The 19,557-nt window shown below is 43.5% G+C and overlaps 1 protein-coding gene across 1 annotated transcript in view; it reads left to right on the top strand.

The window, feature by feature from the left end:
- The window catches only part of atp2a3 (ATPase sarcoplasmic/endoplasmic reticulum Ca2+ transporting 3), a 255,948-nt gene that overhangs the window by 192,951 nt on the left and 43,440 nt on the right, over window positions 1-19,557 (top strand). Inside the window, exons 12-17 of the mRNA XM_041197530.1 lie at window positions 19-141; window positions 8,878-9,096; window positions 13,165-13,500; window positions 15,583-15,803; window positions 16,955-17,157; window positions 19,020-19,105. Of these exons, the coding sequence (XP_041053464.1) occupies window positions 19-141; window positions 8,878-9,096; window positions 13,165-13,500; window positions 15,583-15,803; window positions 16,955-17,157; window positions 19,020-19,105 (1,188 nt within the window). The remainder of the gene's footprint in view (window positions 1-18; window positions 142-8,877; window positions 9,097-13,164; window positions 13,501-15,582; window positions 15,804-16,954; window positions 17,158-19,019; window positions 19,106-19,557) is intronic.

Here is a 19,557-nt window from a genome sequence, read left to right as displayed (position 1 = left end):
CCTCTCGCTTTCTTGTAGACCATCAAGCAGCTCATGAAGAAGGAAGTGACCCTGGAATTCTCCCGTGATCGCAAGTCCATGTCTGTCTTTTGCTCTCCCACCAAACCCACAATGGGAACAGGAAGCAAGATGTTTGTGAAGGTAAGAAATCACTACGCCATCACAGAGGGGGGTCCGGATTTTCGTTCCCAGGTTGGGCGCATAGAGTTGAAACATTTTCCCACTCAGCGAACCCGACCCAGGAAAAAGAAGCCCAGAGGTTGGGATTAGAAGTTGGGCCTACCACCCCTGGAATGAGTGAGGAGGCTTCCAGGTGAGGAGGCAGGCTGGCCGGAAGGCCTGCTTTGGCACTTTGTTTTATTGTTTTTTTTTCAATCTTTAACAAAAAAACACCCCTCCAGCTCTCACCCTTCATCCCCCTCAAACCCCAACACACTCCCCAAATCCCATCCATCCCAACCCATGTCACCTCATGCCCTGTAGCACTCCCCATAACCCCCATACTCTCCATGCCACCTCATGCCCCCTTCCCATAGCAAGCAATTTTTTAAACACTCGAGAGAATTTCTTTTCAAAAATCTGAAGGGCATATCTTTTAAACGTTTGACAGCTCCCTTTGATAGTTGCTCCTGACAGGCCTGTTAATCATACCTATAAGCTTGACACTAATGAGATTCTGAACTTTTTATGCACATTTAAGCCTAATTTTAACAATTCCACATGGCACCTTAATTCCCCCAAAGGTGTCCCCGGACCCTATCCAAAGGGGTACCATACTTCTCCAAAGGGATAGCCTGGCTATCCAAACAAACCCGAGTTCAGTCTAGCTCTTACCTGACCTAAATCTGTTCAGGTTTCACAGTCCTGTCCTACCAAACCCCACTTCAGTGGCTGTAGCTGATGACTTAAATTACCAGCTGCCCCTGTAAACTGCATATGCATAAACCCTGACCCAACACCATTCCTAGCCCTGCGAAGATGCAAGTTGCTGTGTTCAGGGGTGGGAATTCCGATTTCTGGGCTTGTCCACTATTTTTTATCACAATGGAGAGGCTCTCTGTCATGGCGTGAATCCAGGCCAGTCAGCCAGCGCAGTTTAATTAGAATCTAACATCCCTGCCACCAGTGAGGAAAGCAGCACATCACAGTGAAATCATGGGAGGGGAAAGAACATCAAGAAAATTCGAAGGACACTTTGAATGTAGCAATATCAGAGCCACGCTGTAATTGAAAAGCTTTGTTACCATTGGGAAGAACAATTCTATACAATCTCCAATCCAGTCCCAACAAATGACCTGCTTCCAGCAATGCTTTATTCACTCTTCAAGTCTTGTTGTGGTATTAATCTGTTACAGGCTTTCTTGCCTTGCAAATATAACACAGAATTAATATAGAAGCTCGGAGGGGGCAGAGAGGCGCAGAAATTTTCTTTCAAAGTTATTTTAAGCAGGAAGTGAAGACCTGGTATGGTGACTGTTTAAATTAAACATTGATTGTGCTATTTTTAAAACTTTGACTTTATGACTTTGCGCTGCCATTGGAGGAGGTCCACAGGACCAGGAACTCGGGTGGGAGATTTGGGAGTCCTGTAGGATTTTTCACCCATTCATTTTGAAGATGGAAACATTCTACAGAGAGCACAGAAGGCCCAACATTCACCCAGCAGGAAGCACATTCGTTCACCGTGTTTTATGAAATAAGCAATATTTGAATCGAAAAGGTTATGCCCATGGAGCAATTTGTCTAATCAGTTTTTAACTTGAGTCCATTCTGTTCATGATTTCTACCACAGCAACCCTTGTAAAATGCGGGTGCCCTTGGCAGTTGCCCAGGTATGCAGTGTTTATTGCAACCTAGCCTGTGCTTCACCATCAGATGTTTATGGGAGCTGTGCTGGGATTTCATCACAGACACATGGTGGGAGATGAGAGCAGGAGTACCATCTGCCATTTTTACAGGAGTGACTGCACATTAGAGGAGGTTTAAGGCCTCATTTTAGCAGAGAATAAATCTGCCTCCCACTGAGACACTTACAGGGGCTAATTTGAAAGACGTTTACTCGCTTTCCCCTAATCCGCAGCCCTGCCAGTTGGTCTCTTTGATTTCCTCTTGTCTCAATTGCATTAAGCAGCCTAATTCTCCCAGGAAGTGTTTGAGCTGCCCAGTGTAAGCCACTATACCCAGAGTGGATCCGATCAGGGGATGTTTGGGTTGTGATGTTGGATGTATCAGTCCTGAACTCACGGCTCCCTGGCAATAGGGCATTGGGAGTGAATAAAGAAACTGGAGACAGAATTACCTGGAAAAACTCAGCAGGTCTGGCAGCATCGGCGGAGAAGAAAAGAGTTGATGTTTCGAGTCCTCATGACCCTTCAACAGAACCCGTTCTGTTGAAGGGTCATGAGGACTCGAAACGTCAACTCTTTTCTTCTCCGCCGATGCTGTCAGACCTGCTGAGTTTTTCCAGGTAATTCTGTTTTTGTTTTGGATTTCCAGCATCCGCAGTTTTTTGTTTTTATCTAAAGAAACTGGAGAGCCTATTCTGAGCTGACAAGGATTTTGTCCTAAATACACAAACATAAAAACACACAATGTTGCACCTGCTAGCTAGTTGTTAACTAGTTTGCAATGGCGAGAGTCACACCTCATTGATGATGTGATGAAGAGACGGACAAACCTTCATTTCTTTTGCATCATTCATGACTTCAGGATGTCTCAAAGCAATTTACAGCCAATAAAGTACTTTTGAAGCGTAGTCACATTTTACTGTTGGGAAACAAGGCAACCAATTTGCACACCACAAGATCCCATAAACAACAAATCCTGTTGTTGGCGATTTTGGTTGGGGGATAACTATTGGCCAGGATACTTGGAGAATTCTTCTGCTCTTCTTTAAAGTAGTACCATGGGATCTCTTACATCTAGCTGAACAGGCAGAGAGTGGGGTAAGGGGGGGCTCATCCGAAAGATGTCAGCCCTCCACGGTACAGCACTCTCTCAATTCTGCATCTCTGGAGTGAGACTTGAACCTACATGAACAACTTGAATTTATATGGCACCTTTAATGTAATAAAATATCCCAAGGCACTTTACAGGGGTCTTCTCAATCAACATTGACAGCAAGCCACAGATGACCAACAGCTTGGTCAAAAAGATCTGTTTTAAGCAAGAAGGCAGAGAGATTTAAGGAGAGTTTCAGAGCTTGGGGCTTTTGCAGCTCAAAGCATGACTATCAATAGTGGAATAATTAAAATTATTAATGCTTAAGAGTCCAGAATTGGCAGAGTGCAGAGGTCTGGGATTGTGAGTAGTGTTGTGGGGCTGAAGGAGATTACAGAGATAAGAAAGGGCGGTATGGAGGGATTTGAAAATTAAGTTGTTTAAAATGTAGGCGTTGTTTAAGCTGATGCCAGTGTGAATCAGAGAGCCCCACAGCTCTCTGAGATATCTATGCTCATCTAACTCTGGTCTCTTGAGTATCCTAATTTTAACCATTCCTCTGTTGGTGGCTGTGCCTTCAGTTTTCCTAGGCCCCAAGCTCTGGAATACCCTCTTTACACCTCTCCATCTCTCTATCTCACTTTTCTCCTTTAATACACTGCTTAAAACATACCATTTTGATGATGCTTTTGGTCATCCGACCTATTTTCTCCATATATAGCTCATATTTTGTTTTCTATCACTCCTGTGAAGCACCTTGGGATATTTAATGACATTAAAGGTACTATATAAATGTAAGATGCTGTTGCTGAAATGGGTGAACAGGATTTGGCCACAAAGTTTTGAATAACTTCAAGTTTATGGAGGTTAGAATGTGGGAGACCAGTCAGGAGTGCATTGGAATAATGAAGTCAGAGCTAACAAAAGCACGAATGACGATATCAACAGCAGATGAGCTGAGGCAGGGGCGATGTTAGGATGGTGGAAATAGATGGCCTTAAAGTGGATCTGTGGTAGGGATCTCATCTCGTTATCAAATATGACATTAAGGTTGCAAACAGCCTCAAAGTTTCCAGGGAACGGGATGGCATCAGTAGCTAAGCAACAAAGGTTGTGGTGGGGACTGAAGACAATGGCTTCTGTCTTCTTAATATTTAATTGGAGGAAGTTTCTGATCATCCGGTATTGGATATCAAACAAACAATCTGACAACCAAATTGACTCAGGAGGCAGAGTGATATCTTTGAACCACAATGACATTGGCATCAATTTTAGAAATATTTCCTTTTGTGCATTCACCCACCCTTTCCCTTTCTTTTACACTATCTACCCAGCTGAAAAAGCCATCAGTGGGCATGTCTGTGCCAACCATTCTCAGGGGTAAGCCGCAAAAAGGGGCATGTGAATGCATGCAAATGATACTGTCCCTTCAATTTGCTTTCTCCTCTCCCTTCTTATCACTGTCACCATCCAGCACATAGCCCAGGGTCAGAGATACACTATGTGAAGACTTGAGGATGTGTGTCATCCAGAGAGAATGAATACAATTTAAGTCGAATGATCACATACAGCAAAGTAAAGATTGACCATTTCCACCACACGTGCTCCAAATTAGGAGGATGCACTTCCTCGGAGAATTTTCATTTCACATTGCTGGCAAAAATGTAAGTGCAATACTGAACAGCAACAGGAGGGGGTGAGAGGGTGAGGGGTAAAATACTGAAAACTTTAACCAAATGATGAAGTCTTGGAGCGCACCAGTCCAGGTGAGTATCATACTGGATCAAATAGCAGCATTCATCTGAATTTGGCTGATTCAATTAAACCGGGTTCAGAGTTCAGGCTTTGTGTAGAGTAGCAGGTTCCTTTGTTCTTTGAGAGAAATGAAGTGATTGGGCTCAGCCATCATGGTACCGGTGGTGTCAAAACAGTAGGTCAGGTAGCAGCTGTGGAAAGAGAAACAGAGTTAACGTTTCGGGTCGATGATGTTTCCTCAGAACAGCTCTGTTGCCAGAGCATTTCCAGTATTTGCTGTTTTTATTTCAGATTTCCAGCATCTGCAAACTTTGCTCGTTCGCTCCTGGCAGTGCCGCCTTTGAAGGTCCAGCAAACCCAAGCTGTGATCGGGACATTTGTTAAATGTTCAGGCTCAGGAACTGGAGAAAGCCAGTTAGCCCACTGTACCTGTTAAATCATTCATTCAGATCATGGCTGATTTTACCTCAGCTCATTTATCTTCCTCTACTCCATTTCCATTTATACCCTTAACACAATAAAAATCTATTGATCTCGATTTTGATAGCTCCAACTGACCCCCAACATTCACAGCTTTTCGGAGAAAGTGTTCCCTATTAAATTATTGTGTGAAAGAAGTGCTTGCTGATTTCCGTCCTCAATTTTAAGAGTGCTGATCTTGTTCTGGATTCCCCTACCAGAGGAAAGAACCTCTCTGTATCTATCCTACCGAGTCCCTTTATCATTTTATCACTTCAATTAGGTCACCCCACAGCCTTCCAAACTCAAGGAGTACAAGCCAGGTTTATGCAATCTGCCCTTCACAGAATCACAGAAATGTTACAGCACAGAAGGAGGCCATCTGAAGAAACAATGTAAAGAAGAAAAAGTGTACTCATGACAGGTGTCAGATAGAAAAGGTTCAGAGGAGAGGTGAAGAAGCAAATAAGAGAAGCAATAAGGGAGTATGAAAAGAGACTAACAGGTAGCATAAAAGGGAATCCCAAAGTTTTCCAAAGGCATACCAATAGTAAGAGGGTGGTAAAAGGAGGAGTACCACCACCTGGAAATTCCCCTCCAAGTCACTCACCATCCTGACTTGGAAATATATCGCTGTTCCTTCACTGTCACTGGGTCAAAATCCTGGAACTCCCTCCCTAACAGCACTGTGGGTGTTCCTACACCACAGGACTGCAGCGGTTCAAGAAGGCAGCTCACCACCATCTTCTCAAAGGCAATTAGGGATGGGCAATAAATGCTGGCCCAGCCAGTGAAGCCCACATCTCGTGAACAAGTTTAAAAAAAAAAGGGATGATTAGGACCAAAAAGGAGATTTAATTTCACAGGGAGGCAGAGGACAAAGCTGAGGTACTAAATGAATACTTTGCATCTGTCTTTGCAAAGGAAGAAGATGCTACTCAGGCCATGGCAAAAGAAGAGATACTTCAGACACTAGATGGGTTTAAAATTAAAAAGGAGAAGGTGTTAGTTAGGTTATCTGTATTTGATAAGGCACCGGGACTGGTTGAGATGCATTCAAGGATACTGAGGGAAGTGAATGGAAATTGCAGAGGCACTGGCCATAATTTTTCAGTCTTCCTTTGTGTTAGGGATCCATTTTTGGAAAATTTGAAGGACATTGAATTTCGGACATTCTTCCTCCTGAGTTATTTTTTAAAGTTTGCAATATTAATTCGGGCTGTGAGTATGCCATTCTTCAAGGAACCATGGGCCAACATTGATGTCCAGCGAGGAGCACCTGGAGAGGGAAGAAACACTTTGTATGTCTAGATTAACAAAGAACTGCTGTTGTCAGGCTAAAGACTCTTGCCGATAGGATAAAAATACCTGGCCTATGAGAAATATTCTCTGAACATCTTAGGCTTTAAAACTGTGTGTGTGTGTGTAGGTGTGTGTAGGTGTGTGTGTGTAGGTGGGGTTGGTGGCAGGGACATTGGGGGGTGGGGTTGGTAGCAAGGAGAGGTGGGTACCTGAGAAGCAGGTTGCAAGAAAAAGACTTTCTCTTTCCCTTTCTCTGTCCCACTTTCGTGTTAAACCTTCCTCAGGAACATTTCATCAGGATAACTCATCTGTTTTTTTTAAAGGGTTCTTAAAGTTGTGATAAGAGTCATTAAGGACAGTTTCACCAACAAATCCATCTGAAAGAATTTCCAGAATCCTGTTAGATCACCAGTGTTGAGATCTCTTCAAATTTTATCCTTTTAAAAGAACCATTCCCATTCTCCAGCCTCTGATGGGGACAGTTTGTTTTGTCCTGTTTTGTGTTTGTGTGCGAGTGCGTGGGGGATCGAATATCTGTTTCAAAAAAGGGGAAATCATTGGGGGATCGAATATCTGTTTCAAAAAAGGTATGAAGAAAATGGAGAGAGAATATAAAACAAAGGGCACAATTCTAAAGGGGTGCAGGAGGAGAGGGACCTGGGTGTAGATGTGCATAAATCATTGAAGGTGGCAGGACATGTTGAGAGCAGTTAATAAAGCTTACAGTATCCTGGGCTTTATTAATAGGTGCATAACGTACAAGAGCATGGAGGTTATGTTGAAGTTGTATAAGACTCTCGTTCAGCCTCAGCTGGAGTATTGCAGTTTTGGGCACCACACTTTAGTGAAGGCATTGGAGAGAGTGCAGAAAAGATTCACGAGAATGGTGCTAGGGATGAGGAACTTCAGCCATGAAGATAGATTAGAGAAGCTGGGACTGTTCTCAAAGAAAAGAAGGTTGAGAGGAGATGATGGAGGTATTCAAAACATGAGTGGTCTGGACAGATATGGAAAAAGCTGTTCCCATTGGTGGAAGGATCAAGAACGAGGGGGCACAGATTTAAAGTAATTACTAAAAGAAGCAAAAGTGATGTGAGGAGATACTTTTCGTGCAGGGAGTGGTTAAGCTCTGGAATGCACTGCCTGAAAGTGTGGTGGAGCTAGGTTCAGTTGAAGCATTCAAAAGGGACTGTTACCTGAAAAGGAAAAATGTGCAGGGTTGTGGGGAGAAGGCAGAAGAATGGCACTAAGTGAATTGCTCATTCAGAGAGCCAGTGTGGGCATGATAAGCCAAATGGCCTCCTTTTGCATCATAACAATTCTGTGGTTTTGTAATGGAGCTTTCTTAAATTGAGTGAATTTAATAGAATGAATGAGAAAAGACAAATTTCTTTGGTTGGGAAGTCAATGACAAGAGGTATCAATTTAAAACTAGCACCTACAGAGAGGGGTAGGAGATATTTCTTTAATCAGAATACTTTGGCACTGGAAGTAGATTGAGGCAAAGATCATACTGTTGTGATTAATACAGATTTGTGTCCCATATAAGCCTCTGTAATTCATATTTTGGGATTTGAAATAGACTTTAGTTCTAAACTGATCTATGTAATTTACCCTCAGCTACTTTAGCCATTTCTACCAGTCATGATGTGTGCTTAATGCAGTGTTTGTATTTTAACAAACTGAAGGGACACAGACTGAGATACAACAACATAAGATATAGAAGCTGAATTAGGACATATGGCACCTTGAGCCTCCTCTGCCATTCAACAAGATCATGGCTGAACCTCGATATCAACTCCACTCTCCTGCTCTATCCCCATATCAATTGATTCCCTTAGTCACAGAGAATCTATCCATCTCAATTCTTGAATCTACTCAACAATTCAGAATCTCAGAATTTTAATAGCACAGAAGGAGGCTATTCAGCCCATCATGTCTGCACCGGCTCTCCAAATGAGCATTGTGACCTAGTGCCATTGCCCTGCCTTTTCCCCATATCTCTGCACATTATTTCTATTCAAATAATCATCTAATGCCCTCTTGAATGCCTTGATTGAGCCTGCCTTCACCACACTTCCAGGCAGTGCATTCCAGACCCGAACCACTCATTGTGTGAAAAAGTTCTTTCTCACGTCAAATTTGCTTCTTTTGCAAATCAACTTGAGTATCCACAACTGTCTGAATTAAAGAATTCCAAAGATATTCCCATTGAAGGGTAGGAATTAGAGTTTGTCTGAGTTCTATTTTAAATTAAAAGTACAGCAGTGAGCAAGAGTTTGTCTGAGTTCTATTTTAAATTAAAAGTACAGCAGTGAGCATAAAGCTTTATACTTTATAGAACTGTTAAAATCTCTAGTTATCTTATGCCTTGCAGCATGTTGATTACTACTTGTCTCATGAAGGCACTTTGTTCTTCAGGGGGCTCCAGAAGGAATCATTGAGCGCTGCAGCTATGTCCGTTATGGTACCTCCAAGGTGGCCCTGACACCTCGTTTGAAGGAAAGGATCATGACTGTGATCAAGGAATGGGGATCAGGACGGGACACCCTCCGCTGCCTCGCATTAGCAACCCGTGACCACCCACCCAAGAAGGAGGACATGGACTTGGAGGATCCTACAAAATTTGTCGAGTATGAGGTGAGAGTTATTTCAGTCTGTAGTAAAATGTGTCTGTGGAGGAGGGAAACAGGCTACAAAGGATGAGAGTGAAGCTATCTTATTCCGTCCTTATAATGTATCTTAACCACCAGCGTCACAAGAGCACTCTATCCTGTCTCGGTATAAGTGCTCCCAATCCCGCACAAGCTAGCCTGTTGTGTGGAAGCAGAGAGTTAGGGTCAAATGAGCTTTGGCTCAGTTTGGATGTGACGTAGCTCAAATGATCAGTGCTGGGTCTGCTGTTGTGTTCATTAAGAGCGGAGCATAGCGACTGCCCCACTCTGAGTTATACAGAATTTTTATAGTCAAGAGAGAAAGAGAAGTTTTGTATCCTCAATTCAGGCTGAGTCAAATCGCTGATTCCTGAATTCAAAGACCATGCAGTCTGCTCCCTTGTCACAGAAATGCAAATTTCTGTCTTCATTTCATAGATCTTTTTTAAATAGGTCTGGAAGGTAACTAAGTTAGAAAATGGCATAGAGATTCCACCCGCAAGAAACAAAAGGCTAATGAAATCAGGGGGAGACAGTAGTGTAATTGTAATGTCACAGGACTAGTAATCCAGAGGCCCAGGCTAATGTTCTGGGGATATGGGTTCAAACACCATGGCAGCTAGTGGAATTTAAATTCAATTAATAAATCTAAATTAGTAATGGCGGTCATGAATCGGTTGTCATAAAAACCCATCTGGTTCACCAGTGACCTCTGGGGAAGGAAATCTGCCATCCTTACCCAGTTGGACCTACATGTGACTCCAGACCCACAGCAATGTGGTTGACTCTAGGGATGAGCAACAGCCAGTGGTGCCCACATCACATGAAAGAATATATTAATAAAATCAGTCCTTTGATGGCAGGAACAGGTCTTCAGGTACAGCCTGATAGGCAAGACTTTTCAATCTGATTTCTGAACCATCAGAAAAATCCATTGTAATGTGTGGAACCCAGTCTGGGGGGGTGGAGGTGGAGGTGCAGAATATATATATAAAGGAAATGACAATTTCTAGCCATTACTTGGAAGGTATAGCATCTGACATCTGAGTTTTATTTCAAACAAAATAGTTATGAGATAAAAGAAGCCTCAGGGTATAAAAGTGCAGCTTTGGATTCTTACCTTCAGTTCAACAGATTCCAGTGGGGGAGCCAAACTTGTGTCACCATAAACAACACCAAATTGTGGAAGTCTACAAAAGGACCTTTTGCTTGTCAGATATTGTAAAGGAACATATTTCAACAAGATATATATTAAACATGTAAACATGTATACAACCTCTTATGGACTGATTTAGTTCCATTTTTAAGTAGTGCTGCAGACCTTGTTATGTCCTTTTGCTTCTGTATATAATTTCACTTGTAAAGAAATTGAGCAAAGAGATTAACCTATATGAATTACTGTCGTAACTTTAAAAGGCAGAATGTCAGAGAATGTGGCCTTCATCCTATGTATTCCCCAGTAACCAGCTGCTCAATGATTGAGGGCTAATTATAAAGCTGTTAGTCTCCCACTCTGCCCTGCAATCTGTCCTCTGCTCTGCACCCCCACCACATTTGGACTCACACTCTGACCCACACCAGCCTCCTTGCCACAGATTGCAACCAAGCAGAAAGCTTCCCGTCACACAGCACAGTCTCCGGTTCCTTTCTGCCAACTTGTAGCTGCTCACTAACCGCTCATGCTCTCTGTCTTTCAAATACACTCCCCAGAGTCACATGCTACACATCTATGGACTTAGCACTTGCAACTCCTTGTTATTAAGATTGAGTCAATATGATTCAGCTATTAAACAATGACCAAGACCACACCAATTTTTAAATGCACAAAGGATGAAAGTGCAATATGGAAAGGAAGACTTGCATTTATATAGCACCTTCCACAACCTCGGGACATCTCGAAGCACTTTACAGCCACTGAAGTACTTTTAAAGTGTCGACACTGTTGTAAGATAGAAGAGAAGTGGCATCCATTTAGCATTTAGCAAGGTCCCACAAACAGCAGTGTGATGAATGACCTAATCTATCTAAGTGCTGTTGTTTGAAGGACAAATGTTGTCTATGATACCAGGGAAGTCCTTCAAATAGTTCTGCCTCAGTACTGCACTGAGAGTATTAGCCAGGAGACATCCTCCAGTCCCTGCAGTGGTACTTGGATCCACAACTTTCTGACTCCGAGGTGAAAAGGCACTGAGCCAAGCCTGACACCTGAAGATGAAGGGACTTACTTCAGTCTGGAAAAAAAGCAGATTTTCCGCTGTGGATTGCTTTTAAATTAATGCTTTCCACGCAATAAAAATATATCCTTTTCCATCTGCTCCAGTTAAATGTTCTAACAAGGTAATGCTCATGCATAGAAGCCAGAATTTCCTGCTTTTCATTTGGCTCAAAATCACCTGTTAAGTATATAATAACAGTCAATTGTAGTTAAATGCATACCCAAACCAAGCCGAGAAATTCGAACCTTTAAACCACTTTCCATTCACCCCCCTAGCTGTGCAGGGTACCCAACTCAAGTATTACATTTAAACGCAAAGTTCACTTCCAGGAATAAAATGTTCTGTAATTTATCTTATTCCTAATACTCCTCTCGCTAAATATAGCCCAGTGATTTGCAGCTGTAGAAAACAGAATTACGTGACAGCTTTTATCTGGAGTCAGGCAAATCCGGTTCCAAGCTCCCAATGTGTCTATAAAAAAAACTGATGCTCTGATTTGGGGGGGGTTCAAGTACATGGTCCAATTCCTTGATAGAGTCTCGCCTTACAGCTAGGAACTGCGGGCAAGCTGTGCTAGCCATGGCTAAGTTGATGACATTCTCATCTTTGTGTCAGAATATTTTGCATTTCAATTCCCAGTCCAGAGACCTGAATGTGAAGCTCACACTTCAGTGACCACTACGGGAGTGCTGCACTGTTGGGGATGCCACTTTTAGAGGAGATGGTAAACCAGGGCTCAGTCTGCCTCCTTGGGTGGATGTAAAAAATCCCAAGGCTATCAGATAAGGAGCAGAGAAGATTCCCTCTGTCCCAGCCAGTATTTACCTCTCAACCAAAAACCAGTTATCTGGCAGTTTATCCCATTGCTGTTTGTGGGAGCTTGCTATGTGTAAATTGGCTGCTATATTTCCTGCATTACAACAGTGACTGCATGTGAAAAGCTGTAAGGTGCTTTGAGATGTCCTGTGGTGATGAAAGGTATAAGTGCATGTCTGTCTTTGTTTAAGAGAGTTTTCTGGCTGAGACAATGTCGGTAACAGCTTTATGCCATTTTCAGATGTGTCTGGCCTGATGGAGGGATGTCCCACTTTGTAACGTGGGAATCATTCTTTAAGCAATGGGGAGAGATGATCTGATAATGCTGAAGCAAATTAGTTTGTTGCTCCAAGTTACACTAGCTCAGCAGGCTCCCTGCAGATCAGCCAGAGTGACAGGCCTATCATAGTCCTCAGCATCCAGTGGTCAGGTTGAAGGTGGGAGGATAAGTGGGATGATTCTCTTTCTATCTGTTCATGGTAACAATGGGGGCCTAGGTGGAGAAGCAGGAACATTTCCCTGTTTTCAAAATGAAAAATATAGATGCAGTATCAGTAAGGAATGAAACAAATACATTTATATAGCACCTTTCACATCATCAGGACATAGAGCTCTTAACAGCTAATTAATTACTTTTGAAGTGCTATCACTCTTGCTGGGCAGGCAATTTGTGCAAAGCAAGATTCCACACTGATAGATGTTGCTGTAGAGATAAATAGGACCAGGGAGAACTCCCATGCTTCACTTCAAAAAAGTGCTTTGGGATCTTTTATATCTATCTGAGAGAGCAGAACAGACCTCTGTTTGATATCTCGTCTAAAAGATGCAGCACTCCCTCAGTACTGCACAAGAGTGCCAGTTTAGATTATGTGCCCAGGTTTCTGAAAATGTAGATAAATTGGTATTCATGTACTGTGAGATAACTGTCACCCTGAAAGTTTGGACTAATACAGTCTCATCATATTGTGCTGCTGTCTGATATCTACTGTCCAAACACTAATTTCTTTCATTTCTCCTTTTAGACTGACCTGACGTTTGTTGGCTGTGTAGGGATGTTGGACCCGCCAAGAAATGAAGTTGTTGATTCTATTCAGATGTGTGAGAAAGCAGGTATCCGTGTCATCATGATCACCGGTGATAACAAGGGCACCGCCATTGCCATTTGTCGGCGGATTGGAATCTTTTGTGAAAATGAAGATGTGACTGAGAAAGCTTACACCGGCCGAGAGTTTGATGACCTTACCCTAGACGAGCAGCGGGAGGCCTGTCGCTCCACACGCTGCTTTGCTCGGGTTGAACCATCCCACAAGTCCAAGATCATAGAGTACCTGCAGTCCTTTGATGAGATCACAGCTATGGTGAGTTCAGCTTTTCTTGTTTAAATCAGTGCAGCGGCTGCATAGTTTGACACAGTTACATGTTTGCTATAACACGGGCTGGAAATATGTGACTTTCTACTGTCCTCACACACCCTCCAACATCTGCTGTCCTCATACACCTTCCAGCATCCTGCTGAAGAGAAACGTTGCCAAGGATCACTGTGTAACCCCAAACATATCTTCTGACCCCAATCTCTGATTCTTGCCAAATGATGTTATCTGTACATCATTTCCCTTTAGAAGTGGCTTTTCTGATACAAAACCTGCAACAGTTTCAGGTGGAAATCCTGTGAAAATACTTGACTCTCTGAAACAGTTGAAGGGAGAGTGGACAATGCTGTGTGGTCAAAGCTCCTGTGACTCTCGATATTAAATGTTTTCTGCCATATATAGTGGTTGGCTCGGTCTGTCCAGCCAATTTAAGTCGCTCACATGCAACATCAATAACTTAGATTTGTAAGGTGTCCGAAGAGTCAATTTGCAGGCTCGTTATCAAAGTTAAATTGACACCCGAGTGCAAGAAGGAGGTCAGGCACATTTAGAAGGACTAACCAAAAGCTGGCTCAAACATCTAGGTTTGAGGGAGGAGAAAGAGCTGAAGAGGCAGGCAGATTTAAAGAGCTGAGATCCCGCTCAGCTAAAGGCATGGTCAGCGTGGGGTGAGGGAGTTGGGGATATATAGGCTGTGCTCAATAAATTCAGAAGTCAAGCACAACAGGTTCTTTACCAGCTGTAGATGCAAATCCTAATAAATTTGCCGGACAGGAAACCATTCAGGCATGCCCTTGGTGAAGGGAAGGACTTGGGTTTTTCTCGCGCCATTCACGTGCTAGGGACATCCGGACCTGCTTCACAGACAATGAACTGCTTTTGAAGCGTAGACACTGGTGATTATTGAATGTCCCATTAACAGCAGAGAGATGAATGAACAGACAATATGTTTCAATGATGATGCTGGGCAGGACGTAGGGAGAACACTCCAGCTCTTTTTCAGATCATACCTTGAGATCATTTATGTCAGGCAGGCTTGATTTCACCAGTATCTCTGACTCCTTCAGTGAGTAAAATGAAAACAAAGGGCAGAAATTTTGTCCTCGTTGGGTGAGCGCAGCAGGCAGGCTTGGGAGTGGTCACAAAGCCAACCACCGTCCGCAATCAGGCCCTGACATACTGGCTGGGCAATTAACGGCCAGGCAGTGTGAAATGCGCACTGCAGTGCTCAGCACTGCTAGGCTGGGGGCTGAAGGAGGGCAGAAGTGTGCGCATGCACGCGGGCACGCACAGTAACAGCTACCTGAGGCACAGAGCTGCCTCGGAGCTGAAGAATTTTGAAAATAGAAAATAAAGAATTTAAAAGCTTTAATAAGATGTCTCCTCATGTGACTCTGTCATGTGAGCAGGGGCACGTTAGAAATTAGTTTGAAAAATTTTAATTTTTTTAAAATCACTGATCGAAACCTCATCCCGCCCGTGGATGAATTTTCACACAAAATCCAAAGGCCACCTGGCCTTTTCGCCTACCATAAGGTTGGATGGGCAGTGAAAAATTTAATTTATTTAGAACTTTAGTGGCCTTAATTGTCGGTGGGCACGCTGCCAATTCCCGCAAGCACCCACTGCCTGAAATATCACGCGAGTGCGCGGTGATGTTGGGATGCTCGCCCTACGTCATCGCACATCATTTTACGCTTGTTCGGGTCGGGCACGCACCCACCCGACGAGCGCAATATTCTGCCCAAAATGCTGGAAAAACTCAGCAGATCTGGCAGCATCTGTGGAGAGAAAAACAGGGTTAACGTTTTGAGTCCGTCTGACTCTTGTTCAGAGCCCTTCCCTCCGTGTCTACTTGGATGATGTGTTTGAATTCTTGAGTGGGACTTAAACCCACAACTTTCTAACTCAAGAGGCAAGAGTGCCACTAACAAACTAAGCTGGCATTTAATATGGAGAAGCTGATGGTCGGGGAAGCAGATTTGCTGAAAATGAGTCATTTTCTGGGAGCAGTATAAAGACAGTGAGGGAGAAAGCAAGGTTCAGTTATAATAGCTTTTCTCTCTGTAGACCGGCGATGGTGTTAATGATGCTCCCGCTCTAAAGAAGGCGGAAATTGGGATTGCCATGGGCTCGGGCACTGCTGTGGCTAAGTCGGCAGCAGAAATGGTGTTGTCTGATGACAATTTCGCCACCATAGTGTCAGCGGTTGAGGAAGGCCGAGCCATCTACAACAACATGAAGCAATTCATCCGTTACCTCATCTCCTCCAATGTGGGCGAAGTTGTCTGGTAAGAGATTTTTGTCATGGATCGATGGGTACATATCCTAGGCTCTTTAGCTATCCATTTTGGCATGCTTATGCTTCTCCTTCTCTGGGATGGTGCTGGGGGAGCCTGTTTCCTGGAGCTGCAGAAATGTAAGTGTAGGAATTGGTTCAAGTCCCAACCATTTTAAATCTGAATGGGTGGGGGGAGGTGGCAGGGGGCAGAGGGATGGGAGGTAGGGTGGTGTGGGATAGGTGCAGCAGAGCATAGCAATTTAGCAATCAGATGGTCTGCATCCAATCTGCAAAGGCATTCCTTCCACAAATAAATTCCTGAGATCCGTTCTTTAGGCCCGGGTGAACGTCGTGGCGTTCAGCCCCTTCAATGAGGGTCTGTGGAAGGATCTTTTTCCAAAGTTCCTGATGCATGTGATTGACGTTTGACTGTCTGGTCACTCAGTACCAAGTCTGGGCATGAAAGCAAAGCCAAATTAATCTATTACCCCTTAAAATTCCACCTTTAACTTCATAAACAGCCTTAAAGAAAGAAGATTCCATGACTAGTGATTCTGATTGGTTACAATATGAGGGAGTACTGCCCTGCTCCATTGCAGCCCCCCCCACCCACCCCTGTCATGCCCCCCTCCATCACCCCCCAGCCCACCCCTGTCATGCCAATCCAAGATGTGTGTCCCGTTAACTGATATATATTGATAGCCCCACCCCCCCCCCGATAAAACTAAGCTCCTGTCAAGGTGAATAGCCAGGAAAAAAGCTCAATGGTTATGGGTAAGACCTTGTGATTGGCATTTACCAAGGGTTAGCCGCCATCAAAGCCTGAGAAAGGATAGTAAACGGGAGCTGATCCAAGATGTGCTGTGCAAACACTGCCCTTCACATCACCTGTTGACATACTTGGTCAGGCAATGGGGGAAGATGCTGAGCTGAGGTGAGGTGTTGACTTACACTCGGGTGGACAACCTAAGAGAAATGCAGCCCAGGATGCTCTTGTACAGCCTCTGGCAACTAATGCAAGACCATCATTGGGGAGAGTTTGGCAACACATTGTTTCTGTGAAATAGTTTGGCACATTTACTGTTAGCATACTTTATATGAATTAATGTTCTCTCCAGTTTAAATTTTAATTACTTCTGTTCCCTCTTGTTTTCCATTTAGCATTTTTCTCACCGCTATCCTGGGTTTGCCCGAGGCCCTGATTCCTGTCCAACTGCTCTGGGTAAACCTGGTAACAGATGGTCTGCCTGCTACAGCACTGGGCTTCAATCCCCCTGATCTGGAGATCATGAACAAACCGCCTCGCAATCCCAAAGAGTCCCTCATAAGCGGCTGGCTATTCTTCCGCTACATCGCCATCGGAGGTGAGGATCTTAAAAAGCTTCCACTGAAGCAGGACCCATTGGTCCTGACTTTGAGATCAAATTAACTAAAATGTTTGAGAATTTTCAGTTATGCTTATAATCGCCCCCTTTATTTCTTGACAAGGTCCTCTTCCAGTATTTCCATAGCTACCAGGACTCGAAATCAAGTCCTTATAACCCTAAGGGCAAGAAAATGGACAATCAGTCTATCCTGTCACGCTTTGCACTGCTTTAATTTCTTGTCTGCTGACAGGAGGTTGATGTCTGTCCAGAAACCCTGAAAGAAAACTCACTCTCTCAATCGTTGGGGAGAAAACAATTGGGGAGTGACTGCTCAAAACATCTTGTGCATCCATTTATAAGACTCTAGCAGGCCTCAGGCCACCAGATGGACAGAAAAGCCCCTGCGCATGGACTGAACTCAAGAATTGGTTTCTAGCTGTTTGAGTTTGGGAAGAGGGAAGGAGGTTTAAAACTGGACAGCCAAGCTGGGATAGAACATTGTGACTAGTGTCATTGCTCACCAGGAGAACTTCACCCTGTGTACACCTCCACCTCAGGGCTGTCTGGCCTTTTGTCTTTATTGGGCTCCATAGGTGCTTACTGAGGACCCTTGGGCGACTCACGTACTAAGTTTGAATCTATATCCCACTAATATGCGTGTGTCTCGAGCTGCTTGCACTAACAGATCCCATCTTCTGACTGAGAGTTCATTCACCAATGAGGTAACAAAGCTAGGGATAGCGCTTTGCAAACCTCCAGGTTCATGAATGATGACATATTTTGGCTGGAAGAATGAAAAGAGGTGATATAAAATAAAAGTTACAACTTTAAAGGGGGTGCAGAAACATGTAGAAATAAAAAAAATAGAAAATGCCACAAAAACTCAGCAGGTCTGGCAGCATCTATGGAGAAAGAAACAGAGTTAACGTTTCGAGTCCAGTATGACTCTTCTTCAGAAACAGGGACACCTCGAGGTATGTGCTCAACTCTTCGAAGGCGGCAAAATTATTTATAAAAAGCATGGGGATCCTTGGCTTTATTAAAAATAAAGGTACAAAGTGCAAAAGCAAGGAAAGAATTTTAAATCTTTATGAATCGCTGGCCAGGCTCAGCCAGAATATAGCATCCAGTACTGAGCAGTGCATGTCAGGAAGAATGTCAAGGCTTTGGAGAGGGTACAGAAGAAAATTATTGGAATAATAACAGGCATAAGAGGCTTCAGTTACATGGAGAAACTGGAGAAGCTGTGATTTTTCTCCTTGGGGAGGAGAAGAAAAGAGATTTTATAGAGGTGTTCAAAATTGAGGAGTTTTGATTAAAGGAAGTAAGAAGAAGCTGTTTCCACTGACAGGAGGGGCAGTAACCAGAGGACACAGATTTAAAATAATTGTTAAAAGAACCAAGAGTTGGGGGGAATGAGGATAATTTTTGTTTACGTGTTGGAACACGCTGTCTGATAGGGTGGTGGAAGCAGATTCAACAGTAACTTTCAAAAGATAATTGTTTATATTCATGAAAAGGAGAAAATATAATAAGGCTCTGGGGTAAGAGCTGGGGAGAAGAACTAATTGGATAGCTCTTTCAAAGAGCTGGCATAGACATGATGGGCTGAATGGCCTCCTACCTTCCTCTATAATACTAATTTGAAGTTCCAACAGAAGAACCCAGCGAGTAAGAAACATACTCAGCAACAGCTCCCTGAACTGCATTTGTCCCACAATTTATGGGTTGGACACTTGTTCGAACTGTAGTTTGACATTAACAGGAGAAGCAAAATGTCCAGTGGACACTCACTCACTCAGACTGATTCCTCATTCACCAGTTTTGTTCACCCTCCCTTCCTTGCTGGTCTCTTTCAGTGTATGTCGGCCTGGCAACGGTTGGGGCAGCGACTTGGTGGTTCATGTATGATGAAGATGGTCCGCAGGTCACCTTCAACCAACTGGTAACAAAGCTTCAATAAAACCTATTCTGAGAGGAGGGAGAGGGAAAGTGTGTTGCAGTTTAGCAATAGACCATTTGAAGGGATAACTTATGACAGCTGCTCTTTTGTAGAGGTCAAAGTTTCAATCTTGACTATGTTATTGGCTATCTGTTGGAAGTTCTCAACAATTGATTTTTACTATAATCTCTGTCTTGATCCAGCAACTGAACCTAACTGAATCCAAACAAACCTCTGATACATTATCCTGGTCCTGCTCTGGCTATTTGTACAATGCAATGGCTGTGTTTTATTAAAGTACTTCATTGTGCAGACACTTCCATGTTGTGATATGGTGCATGCAGACACAAGTATTTCTTTTTCAAATGGGAGTTTGAGCTAATTATGAGCTTGATCTGAGAGCCAATAAAGTTCCGAATGGACAAAGCTGTCAACAAATGGCAGCAAGGTGGGAG

Source organism: Carcharodon carcharias, chromosome 10 (assembly GCF_017639515.1).
Source record: "Carcharodon carcharias isolate sCarCar2 chromosome 10, sCarCar2.pri, whole genome shotgun sequence".
In the NCBI taxonomy this organism is placed as follows: Eukaryota; Metazoa; Chordata; class Chondrichthyes; order Lamniformes; family Lamnidae; genus Carcharodon; species Carcharodon carcharias.
This window is presented reverse-complemented; position numbering and strand designations above follow the sequence as displayed.